This window comes from Salmo trutta, chromosome 2 (genome assembly GCF_901001165.1).
Source record: "Salmo trutta chromosome 2, fSalTru1.1, whole genome shotgun sequence".
NCBI classification, from domain to species: Eukaryota; Metazoa; Chordata; class Actinopteri; order Salmoniformes; family Salmonidae; genus Salmo; species Salmo trutta.
In genome coordinates this window covers 47662444-47675063 of record NC_042958.1, presented here as the reverse complement: position 1 = coordinate 47675063, position 12620 = coordinate 47662444, and the positions used below count along the sequence as shown (strand labels likewise).

At 50.1% G+C, this 12620-nt stretch overlaps 1 protein-coding gene across 10 annotated transcripts in view; it reads left to right on the top strand.

Moving 5' to 3' along the window:
• LOC115156125 (myocardin) overlaps positions 1-12100 on the top strand; it is a 191963-nt gene extending 179863 nt beyond the window's left edge. For 6 of the 10 annotated variants that reach the window (XM_029703467.1, XM_029703452.1, XM_029703459.1 and 3 more), the window contains 9 exons: positions 6250-6345; positions 6466-6782; positions 6920-7076; positions 7449-7973; positions 9252-9746; positions 10087-10233; positions 10586-10714; positions 11090-11147; positions 11438-12100. In XM_029703467.1, the coding sequence (XP_029559327.1) occupies positions 6250-6345; positions 6466-6782; positions 6920-7076; positions 7449-7973; positions 9252-9746; positions 10087-10233; positions 10586-10714; positions 11090-11147; positions 11438-12042 (2529 nt within the window). In that variant the 3' untranslated portion in view covers positions 12043-12100. The remainder of the gene's footprint in view (positions 1-6249; positions 6346-6465; positions 6783-6919; positions 7077-7448; positions 7974-9251; positions 9747-10086; positions 10234-10585; positions 10715-11089; positions 11148-11437) is intronic. The other 4 variants (XM_029703483.1, XM_029703493.1, XM_029703518.1 and 1 more) reach the window with 4 other exon arrangements.
• The last annotated feature ends 520 nt before the right edge of the window (positions 12101-12620 follow it).

Here is a 12620-nt window from a genome sequence, read left to right as displayed (position 1 = left end):
CCACCAGCCTAGACAGGTATACTACTCCTCTCCTCACCAGCCATAGACTGGTAATACTCCTCCTCCTCATCACCAGCCCTAGACAGGTAATACTCCTCCTCCTTACCAGCCTAACAGGTAATACTCCTCCTCCTCACCAGCCCTAGACAGGTAATACTCCTCCTCCTCCTCATCACCAGCCCTAGACAGGTAATACTCCTCCTCCTCACCAGCCCTAGACAGGTAATACTCTCCTCCTCCTCACCACCCCTAGACAGACATCCTTCCTCCTCACCAGCCTAGACACGTAATACTCCTCCTCCTCACCAGCCTAGACAGGTAATACTCCTCCTCCTCCTCATCACCAGCCCTAGACAGGTAATACTGCTCCTCCTCACCAGCCTAGACAGTAATAGACTCCTCCTCCCTCACCAGCCCTAGAACGGTATACTCCTCCTCCTCACCAGCCCTAGACAGGTAATACTCCTCCTCCTCATCACCAGCCCTAGACAGGTAATACTCCTCCTCCTCACCAGCCCTAGACAGGTAATCCTCCTCCTCATCACCAGCCCTAGACAGGTAGTACTCCTCCTCCTCATCACCAGCTCTAGACAGGTAATCCTCCTCCTCATCATCACCAGCCCTATACAGGTAATACTCCTCCTCCTCATCCTCCTCCTCATCACCACCCTAGACAGGTAAACTCCTCCTCCTCCTCCTCACCAGCCCTAGACGTAATACTCCTCCTCCTCACCAGCCCTAGACTGGTATACTACTCCTCCTCCTCATCACCAGCCCTAGACAGGTAATACTCCTCCTCCTTACCAGCCCTAGACAGGTAATACTCCTCCTCCTCATCACCAGCCCTAGACAGGTAATACTCCTCCTCCTCCTCCCAGCCTAGACTGGTAATACTCCTCCTCCTTACCAGCCCTAGACAGGTAATACTCCTCCTCCTCACCAGCCCTAGACAGGTAATACTCCTCCTCCTCATCACCAGCCCTAGGCAGGTAATACTCCTCCTCCTCACCAGCCCTAGACAGGTAATACTCCTCCTCGTCATCACCAGCCCTAGACAGGCAATACTCCTCCTCCTCACCAGCCTAGACACGTAATACTCCTCCCCCTCACCAGCCCTAGACAGGTAATACTCCTCCTCCTCATCACCAGCCCTAGACAGGTAATCTCCTCCCCCTCACCAGCCCTAGACAGGTAATACTCCTCCCCTCATCACCACACTAGACAGACAATACTCCTCCTCCTCACCAGCCCTAGACACGTAATCTCCTCCTCCTCACCAGCCCTAGACGGTAATCTCCTCCTCCTCATCACCAGCCCTAGACAGGTATATACTGCTCCTCCTCACCAGCCCCTAGACAGGTAATACTCCTCCCTCCGCACCAGCCTAGACAGGTATACTCCTCCTCCTCACCACCTAGACAGGTAATACCTCCTCCTCCTCATCACCAGCCCTAGACAGGTAATACTCCTCCTCCTCACCAGCCCTAGACAGGTAATCCTCCTCCTCATCACCAGCCCTAGACAGGTAGTACTCCTCCTCCTCATCACCAGCTCTAGACAGGTAATCCTCCTCCTCATCATCACCAGCCCTATACAGGTAATACTCCTCCTCCTCCTCATCACCAACCCTAGACAGGTAATACTCCTCCTCCTCCTCCTCACCAGCCCTAGACACGTAATACTCCTCCTCCTCACCAGCCCTAGACTGGTAATACTCCTCCTCCTCATCACCAGCCCTAGACAGGTAATACTCCTCCTCCTTACCAGCCCTAGACAGGTAATACTCCTCCTCCTCATCACCAGCCCTAGACAGGTAATACTCCTCCTCCTCACCAGCCCTAGACTGGTAATACTCCTCCTCCTTACCAGCCCTAGACAGGTAATACTCCTCCTCCTCACCAGCCCTAGACAGGTAATACTCCTCCTCCTCATCACCAGCCTAGGCAGGTAATTACTCCTCCTCCTCACCAGCCCTAGACAGGTAATACTCCTCCTCGTCATCACCAGCCCTAGACAGGCAATACTCCTCCTCCCTCACCAGCCCTGACACGTCATACTCCTCCTCCTCACCAGCCCTAGAAGTAATACTCCTCCTCCTCATCACCAGCCCTAGACAAGGTAATACTCCTCCTCCTCACCCGCCCTAGACAGGTAATACTCCTCCTCCTCACCAGCCCTAGACAGGTAATACTCCTCCTCTCACCAGCCCTAGACAGGTAATCCTCCTCCTCATCACCAGCCCTAGCAGGTAGTACTCCTCTCCTCCTATCACAGCTCTAGACAGTTAATCCTCCTCCTCATCATCACCAGCCCTATACAGGTAATACTCTCCTCCTCTCATCACCCAACCCCTAGACAGGTAATACTCCTCCTCCTCCTCCTCACCAGCCCTAGACACGTAATACTCCTCCTCCTCACCAGCCCTAGACTGGTAATACTCCTCCTCCTCATCACCAGCCCTAGACAGGTAATACTCCTCCTCCTTACCAGCCCTAGACAGGTAATACTCCTCCTCCTCACCAGCCCTAGACAGGTAATACTCCTCCTCCTCATCACCAGCCCTAGACAGGTAATTCTCCTCCTCCTCACCAGCCCTAGACAGGTAATACTCCTCCTCCTCACCAGCCCTAGACAGGTAATACTCCTCCTCCTCACCAGCCCTAGACAGGTAATACTCCTCCTCCTCATCACCAGCCCTAGACAGGTAATACTCCTCCTCCTCACCAGCCCTAGACAGGTAATCCTCCTCCTCATCACCAGCCCTAGACAGGTAGTACTCCTCCTCCTCATCACCAGCTCTAGACAGGTAATCCTCCTCCTCATCATCACCAGCCCTAGACATGTAATACTCCTCCTCCTCCTCATCACCAGCCCTAGACAGGTAATCCTCCTCCTCCTCACCAGACCTAGACAGGTAATACTCTTCCTCCTCCTCTTTAACAGCCCTAGACAGGTAATACTCCTCCTCCTTACCAGCCCTAGACAAGTGATCCTCCTCATCACCAGCCCTAGACAGGTAATCCTCCTCTTCCTCCTCATAAACAGCCCTAGACAGGTAATCCTCTTCCTCATCAACTGCCCTAGACAGGTAATCCTCCTCCTCATCAACAGCACTAGACAGGTAATACTCCTCCCCCTCCTCATCACCAGCCCTAGACAGGTAATCCTCCTCTTCCTCCTCATTACCAGCCCTAGACAGGTAATCCTCCTCCTCATCACCAGCCCTAGACAGGTAGTACTCCTCCTCCTCATCACCAGCTCTAGACAGGTAATCCTCCTCATCATCATCACCAGCCCTAGACAGGTAATACTCCTCCTCCTCCTCATCACCAACCCTAGACAGATAATACTCCTCCTCCTCCTTCTCACCAGCCCTAGACAGGTAATCCTCCTCCTCCTCACCAGCCCTAGACAGGTAATACTCTTCCTCCTCCTCTTTAACAGACCTAGACAGGTAATACTCCTCCTCCTTACCAGCCCTAGACAAGTGATCCTCCTCATCACCAGCCCTAGATAGGTAATCCTCCTCTTCCTCCTCATAAACAGCCCTAGACAGGTAATCCTCCTCCTCATCAACTGCCCTAGACAGGTAATCCTCCTCCTCATCAACAGCACTAGACAGGTAATACTCCTCCCCCTCCTCATCACCAGCCCTAGACAGGTAATCCTCCTCTTCCTCCTCATTACCAGCCCTAGACAGGTAATCCTCCTCCTCATCAACAGCCCTAGACATGTAAAACTCCTCCTCCTCCTCATCACTAGCCCTAGACAAGTAATCCTCCTCTTCCTCCTCCTCATCACCAGCCCTAGACAGGTAATACTATTCCTCCTCATCAACAACCCTAGACAGGTAATACTCCTCCTCCTCCTCATCACCAGCCCTAGACAGGTAATACTCCTCCTCCTCCTCCTCACCAGCCCAAGACAGGTAATCCTCCTCCTCATCACCAGCCCTAGACAGATAATACTCCTCCTCCTCCGCCTCATCACCAGCCCTAGACTGGTAATACTCCTCCTCCTCACCAGCCCTAGACAGGTAATACTCCTCCTCCTCATCACCAGCCCTAGACAGGTAATACTCCTCCTCCTCACCAGCCCTAGACTGGTAATACTCCTCCTCCTCATCACCAGCCCTAGACAGGTAATACTCCTCCTCCTTACCAGCCCTAGACAGGTAATACTCCTCCTCCTCACCAGCCCTAGACAGGTAATACTCCTCATCCTCATCACCAGCCCTAGACAGGTAATACTCCTCCTCCTCACCAGCCCTAGACAGGTAATACTCCTCCTCCTCATCACCAGCCCTAGACAGGCAATACTCCTCCTCCTCACCAGCCTAGACACGTAATACTCCTCCTCCTCACCAGCCCTAGACAGGTAATACTCCTCCTCCTCATCACCAGCCCTAGACAGGTAATACTTCTCATCCTCACCAGCCCTAGACTGGTAATACTCCTCCTCCTCACCAGCCCTAGACAGGTAATACTCCTCCTCCTCATCACCAGCCCTAGACAGGTAATACTCCTCCTCCTCACCAGCCCTAGACAGGTAATACTCCTCCTCCTCACCAGCCCTAGACAGGTAATCCTCCTCCTCATCACCAGCCCTAGACAGATAATACTCCTCCTCCTCATCACCAGCCCTAGACACGTAATACTCCTCCCCCTCACCAGCCCTAGACACGTAATACTCCTCCTCCTCACCAGCCCTAGACACGTAATACTCCTCCTCCTCACCAGCCCTAGACAGGTAATACTCCTCCTCCTCACCAGCCCTAGACAGGTAATACTCCTCCTCCTCATCACCAGCCCTAGACAGGTAATACTCCTCCTCATCACCAGCCCTAGACAGGCAATACTCCTCCTCCTCACCAGCCCTAGACAGGCAATACTCCTCCTCCTCACCAGCCCTAGACACGTAATACTCCTCCTCCTCATCACCAGCTCTAGACACGTAATACTCCTCCTCCTCATCACCAGCCCTAGACAGGCAATACTCCTCCTCCTCACCAGCCCTAGACACGTAATACTCCTCCTCACTAGCCCTAGACACGTAATACTCCTCCTCCTCACCAGCCCTAGACAGGTAATACTCCTCCTCATCATCACCAGCCCTAGACAGGTAATACTCCTCCTCCTCATCACCAGCCCTAGACAGGCAATACTCCTCCTCCTCACCAGCCCTAGACACGTAATACTCCTCCTCACCAGCCCTAGACACGTAATACTCCTCCTCCTCACCAGCCCTAGACAGGTAATACTCCTCCTCATCATCACCAGCCCTAGACAGGTAATACTCCTCCTCCTCATCACCAGCCCTAGACATGTAATACTCCTCCTCATCACCAGCCCTAGACAGTTAATCCTCCTCATCACCAGCCCTAGACAGTTAATCCTCCTCATCATCAGCCCTAGACAGGTAATACTCCTCCTCCTCATCACCAGCCCTAGACATGTAATACTCCTCCTCATCACCAGCCTTAGACAGTTAATCCTCCTCATCATCACCAGCCCTAGACAGTTAATCCTCCTCATCATCAGCCCTAGACAGGTAATCCTCCTTCTCATCCTCTCCCTCTTCTTCCTTCCCCTTTCCTACTGTTTCTTGATAATATAACATAAACTGTCCTACATTAGTACACACACTTTGAACAATAGGGGCACCAAAGATACAGTCTCCTCTATGCCTTCAAAAGCATGCCCCAGTCAGTTATATGCGGTCGTGAATCATTTCAAGCAGGGAGCTAGATTAAGTCTTCCCTCCTGTGGTGGCTGGGAGAACTACAGCATCCTACCCAAGGGTTCTCTAGTGACCGTTGGAACGTGAGTGACTGCTCTTTTCACATTTCACATTCCTCCCTGCCAGTTCGTCTGTCTCACACAGACACAGTGTGTTGCTGGCTACTACTTCCTGTGTTTTATCATCTGTGACTCCCTGCATTCCACACCCCTCTCCTCACTCTCACTTTGTGGACAGAGATGATAACATCGTTCCCACCAGTCACTACAAGCTTCTGTCATAAACTGTTTGCTGATGTAAGTGTTAACCGAAAGACAGCTTGGACTTAGTACCCAGTTCCTATTTTCAAATGTCAACAATTCTTTTCCTTTTTTTCAATAATTTAACTTATTTATTTGGGTTGTCTTTGAATTCATCTTGTTGTTTTCAGGTTGGCCAACCAGTGAATGTAGTTGGCATTTTCTGCGTTAACGTCTTTCTACTGACTCCCTGGCGGTCTTTGTGTTCCAGGGGTGTCAGAACAGAGACCCGTCTGATCAGAGCCAGGAAGATGGCTTGTCTGTGGCTAACGATAGGCAGTCTGCAGCCCCACCGGCCGTAGTCAACGTAGGAACAGACCCTATACTGTCATAGACCTGTTTATAGACGGTGCATCCCATGAGAGAACATCAACTTGTATTGTATTTAATAGTATGTCCTCACTATATCTCCCATTTGATTCTACAGTCCAAGACGCCAGACAAGAACCGCCACAAAAAGCCCAAAGATGTGAAGCCTAAGGTGAAGAAGCTGAAGTACCACCAGTACATCCCTCCGGACCAGAAGGCCGAGAAGTCCCTCCCTCCCATGGACTCGGCCTATACCAGGCTCCTGCAGCAGCAACAGCTCTTCCTACAGCTGCAGATCCTTAGCCAGCAGAAACATGCACACACACATTCGCACACACACTCACAGTACACACACTCCCAACATGCCCAACACACACAGCAACACCAGCATAGCTTCAACTACCAGCGTCTGCACCAGCCGGCCCTAGCCCAGAAGTGAGTACCTCGTATAGGGAGTGGTCTAACCCTAACCCCATGTCTCAGATCTGGCCTTCAATTTACTAAATGTTGCATAATATTGTTGCCTTTTGTGGTGTTTATCTCCCAGAAATCTCCTGTTCTCCTATCTGTAGACAATCCAGTCAGCAGCTGATGGTGTGTAGCTCCAGTGTTCCTACTAACACAGTCAACAGTAGCTTCTTGTCTTCAGTGAAGACCACATACTCCGGTCAAACCAACGTCTCACCAGTCAAACCTGCTCCTCTCCCACCTAACCTGGATGACCTGAAGGTAGGTACTCTCTCTCTCTCTCTCTCTCTCTCTCTCTCTCCGTAGAGTGAGGGAAATATTCCTTAGTACAAGTTGGAAAGAGAACTCACATACTGTTTTTTCTCTCTCTCTCCGTCCCTCTTTCCCTCCTCTCTCCCTCCTCTCTCCCCCTCCCTCTCTCCCTCCTCTCTCCCCTCCCTCTCTCCCTCCTCTCTCCCCCTCCCTCTCTCCCTCCTTTCTCCCCCTCCCTCTCTCCCTCCCTCTCTCCCTCCTCTCTCCCCCTCCCTCTCTCCCTCCTCTCTTCCCCTCCCTCCCTCTCTCCCTCCTCTTCCCCTCCCTCTCCCTCCTCTCTCTTCTCTTCTCTCCCTCTGTCTCTCTCTCTCCATCCAACAGGTGTCAGAGCTCAGACAGCAGCTGCGTATCCGGGGCATGCCAGTCTCAGGCACCAAGATGGCCCTCATCGAGAGACTCCGCCCCTTTAAGGACCACACCTCAAGCCCCTCACATTCAGGCTCCAATGACATCACCACGGCCACCTTCCCTGTCACCCCCACGGGGTCCCTGTCCTCCTACCAGTCCCCCTCCTCCTCCAGCACCCTCTCCCAGGGCGGGTATTACCCCTACCCCAGCACTTCCTCCACCCCACCCATATCCCCCGCTTCCTCAGACCTCTCCCTCAGCGGCTCACTCCCAGACAGCTTCAGCGGCATGCCCATGTCCTCCTCTCCACTGTTTTGCATCCAGCCGTCCCCAGGCCAGCTCAGCCCTGAGGAAGGCCTGGGGGGAGGGGGTTTGAGCGGGGTAGGACTGCAGGGAGGGGAGGTTGGAGGGATGGAGCGGGAGAAGGATAAGATTTTGGTGGAAAAACAGAAAGTGATTGAGGAGCTGACGTGGAAGTTGCACCAGGAACAGAGACAGGTGGGTAACCACACTGTTCCAATCAATTGTCATGACGTTGTATTAGTTAATGTGACGACTGTTGCTCATCGAATGATTAGCTGTTTACAATTGTGTGATTAAATGAATCAAGCAATGAATCAAGCAATTATTAACTCATTAACCTGGGGCACCATGGGAAAATGTGTTTTATTAAGTTTCTATTTCCCAAATTAACTCAAAGAATATCAGAATATCGATTTTACAACAGTCGCTAAATTAATCAATTTCCTCTAGTCTCATTTCTGAACGTCGCATAATCCGGGAATCTGCACGAACCCGGGCTACACCAATGAGTTTACCACACCAATCTTAGTTGATTATTTATTTACTAGCAAGCTAAAATGATGATAAAAGATACACATACACAAAACACAGTCTAGGCTATTGATTAGGACTTAGTATAACGGGCCAACACACTATGGCGCGTGTTACCCAAAATGGGGATTTAAAAGAGAGAGAAACAAAGAAAGTACACGAGAGAAATATAGGCTAGGTGGTTTGGCTTGAATTCACCCGCTTAGACACAGCTACTCATCCGTAGCTTGGGTAGAAAAAGATTTCTTTGTCTTCAACATTGTGTTGTGTTTTGGGGTTCGTTGACCATTCAGACCTTGGCTGCAGCCTGGGGTCACTTTAGTCTGATATGTTAATTCTTCAGTCTCCTGTCTTATACCCTCGGGTCAGAAGTGGGCGTAACCGCCTTTAGGGCAATTCTCTGGGCGTACCAAGTTAAGGGACAAGGCCTAGATTTTACTCAAATCCAATTTTAGACACTAACCTCACATCTCATCTTTACCAAAACATTCTCTTTGATTTGGATATTTTCCACACAACGTACAATGTATAAACATCAGGCATATACTGGGAAAACTCTTAAAGGTACAATGTTTTCATAATAACGTCATCTGTTAACCTTTAATAATAAAACAAAAATGACATACATTTTCATATTCCATCTATCGTTATGACCACCATTGTGGCTGACGGAAACCATTGTTGCAAAGTCCCTTTATTGCATGGTTAATGTTCTGAGGCCAGTTCTCCATAGTGAGGACAAAGGAATTTCTCTGTGGCCTAATACTATCATGGGCGAGATGGGTCATAAAACCCCCACATCTTCAGACCCCTAGATCTCTCCTCCTCTGTTGGGGGTTGAGAGATACCCTGTAGGATTGTGGTCTCCTGTAACCTGACCTGATCAGGAAAGAGCAATTCAAGGCTAAGCTGACCTACTGTTAACAGCCTGTTGATTAACAGGTGGAGGAGCTCAAGATGCAGCTGCACAAGAGGAAGCGTTGCCATGGCGCCACACAGGAGGGCGTCCCGGCTCCGTCCCAGCCCAACCACCCACCCCTCCAGCAATCCCCGTCCCTGATGGGGCAACACTTCTTTGGGGTGACAGTCAAGCAGGAGCCCATGTCCCTCTCCTCCAGCTGCCCCTTCTCCTCCCCCAAGCACCTAAAGAGTCCTCCAGGAAGCTGCATGGAGGGGATGGGCCATTGCGGTGCCTCCCTGCCCAGTATGGGGGGCCCTGGTGGGCCACGATGCCTGGACCAGACCCCCTCTGGAAGTCCCTCAGGCATGTGTGCCTTCCTGAGCCCCCAGTGCTCTCCTGAAGACACGCCCATCACCAAGACGTCCAACAGCCCCCAGCCTTCCTCCCCCAACAACCCCTACCTGCTGTCACTGCCGCTGGGCAGAGACGGGTGCAGCCATCCCAACCAGGCCAGCACCAGGCCCCGCAACATGCAGGTATGCCTTAGGCAATACGTTTGTTAGGAGTCTTCAGATACATAATGGTTAAACGTCCTTTATATTGTTTGTTGTGACTCTTTTCTCAATGGTTATGATCAGGGGCGCAACTTTGGTTTTAGAAGTGGGGAGGGGGACATTATCCAGTCGGATAAACACTCCAAACAGCCTACCCGACTCCTCGGAGGCGTCCGCATGGTCCTGAAGCGCACCGCCGCCTCGTTTTTGTATCACATTCCAATGATAAAACTGTGGGGGACAAAAATTCAATTTCTGAATGTGGGGGGAGACATGCCCCCCGCCCCCTTGGTCATGATAGTCATGTATGCTCTCCTAACAGATTCACCAGAAGAATGAAGGCCAGGCTATAAACTGCTCCTATCCCTCTGACCAGAGAGGCCTTCAGTCAGCACTCCCCAACTCAGCCGACAACAGCCTGAACCACAGGGTCAACCTTAACTCCAAGAACCCAAATATGCAGCAGAAGGTGAGAGCTATTCTTCTGTCTAAACTTGGTCTGTAGCGGATTAACGTGGTTATGTGTCACATATCCACCCATCATATTCACTTTAACACATTTTCTGCCTTCCATTCATGTGTTGCTTCTCTCTAAAACTTCCATCATGAGGTTCATGATACTCTTCACAACTCAATATTTTGAGAAAAATGAAGCTGTTCCCTCCCACTTTAACCTTTTGAGCTAGCAATCTAATTTTCTCAGAAACTCCACATTTTTTAAAGCATCTATTTTTTTTTAAATCAGGATTCATAGATTAGAGTTTCTTACACAAATTCAAATCAGTAATACAACATTTTCGCCTTTTATTTTTTTCATATAGATACCTATATTGCCCTGTCCCCAGCACGTTGGCCAAAAGTGCCCGGTCTCGTCCCCCGCCTTCTGTAGCTCAGATTCAGCTGCATCCGACTCTAGACAGCCCCCTTGCTATGAGGATGCAGTCAAGCAGGTAAACTAAATGATACACCAAACTCTGCTCCTGATCATGGCTGGCCAACGCTTTTTGTTTCATTGTTGTAACCTCCGAGGCGTCCTCTTTCTCTCTCTCTCTCTCTCACCTGCTTTGTTTATCCATCCATCACTTCATCCATTGCACACTTTGCACTCTTGCCCAAGTTTGACTGAGTTTCTTCCGAGCTGACTGCTGTGTGGTTGTGTTATGTAGAGTTATGGTTGCCTCAAGTGCCTTGTAGAACAATACCGTCAGACAGCAATAACATCAATAGTATATCCATATTACAATCATAATCTTTGGACCGGGTATAAACAATTGATAAAGCACAAATGTAACAAGTCATAATAACATTTGTATTCCTTTTTTTAGCAACTGACCAGAAGTCAGCAGATGGATGAGCTTCTGGATGTGCTCATAGAGAGTGGAGGTGGGTGAACTGACTCAGAATCAGTCTCAAATATGTGTGACGTATACAATGTGTAGTCTTAGAAATTGGGTAGCGATATAGCTGTCAGTGCATGTTGTTGATATGGTTATGAATGAGTAATGGCTTAGTAACTGCAGCAATTTAGTCCCCCTTCATAAGGTACTAGTCAGTTTGCCTGCCTACGCACCATCCTTCACCCCTTAGTTATGTAACTCCCGATTTCCCTCTTACATGGGTATTAAATCACACTCTGTGCTGTGACTCCCCCTCCCCATCCTCTTCTCTTCAAGAGATACCAGCTAACGCCAGAGAAGAGAGGGAGAGGTCCTCTGTAACCAAAGTTGTGCCTCACATTACAGTGTCCCCTGGAACCACAGACCTTGCAGACCCAAAGTTCCACCGAAGACACTACGAACACCTGTCCCCCTCCCAGCTCAATTACGACCACACAGCCAATCACATTGCAGACAGCCACCTTCAGACCCTGCTGGGAAGCGCCCTAAGCCGAGGGGGTGAGGTCGCCCTTCTCAAGATGGTCGCAGAGGAATCAGGGCAGGGAGAGGAGAGGGATATTGGACTAGAGGGCTACCCCAGTCCGAACCACCACCACCAGGACAAACTGCTCTCCAACAGGGGCCTGATGGAAACCCCAACACCTCTATCTCCCATCCACTCCAAAGTGACGTCCGTGGCCGAGGTGCAGGGGATGGTCGGCATGACGTTTAGCGAGTCGCCGTGGGAGACGATGGAATGGCTGGACCTGACTCCCCCGAGCTTGGCTACAGGATTCAGCTCTGTCCCTCCCACCGGGTCAAGCATCTTCAACACAGAGTTCCTGGATGTTACAGACATCAACCTGAATACAGCCATGGACCTTCATCTAGAGCACTGGTGAAACACCGGAGACTAGCTATGGACCAGCTAGCCACTATCTGGCTAGCAACCTACAAAAATAACAATATTTTATTCATTTAGCAGATGCTCTTTTCCAGAGTGACTTACAGGAGCAATTAGGTGCCTTGCTCTGATTTTTCACCGAGTTGGCTCAGGGATTCAAACCAGCAACCTTTTGGTTACTGGCCCTACGCTCTTAACCAGTGGGCTACCTGCCAGCCCCCAACACAGCAGGATACAAGCTAGCTACCTGGAAAACACAACAAGAAACTATAGTGTCTACTAGCTAGTTACCTAGAAAACACAACAATAGACTATAGTGTCTAGCTACTAGCTAGCTACCTAGAAAACACTACAAGAAACTATATTGTCTACTAGCTAGCTACCTAGAAAACACAACAATAGACTATAGAGTCTAGCTACTAGCTAGCTACCTAGAAAACACAAGAGACTATAGTCTCTACTAGCTAGTTACCTATAAAACACAATAGACTATAGTGTCTACTAGCTAGCTACCTAGAAAACACAAGAGACTATAGTGTCTACTAACTAGCTACCTAGAAAACACAAGAAACTATA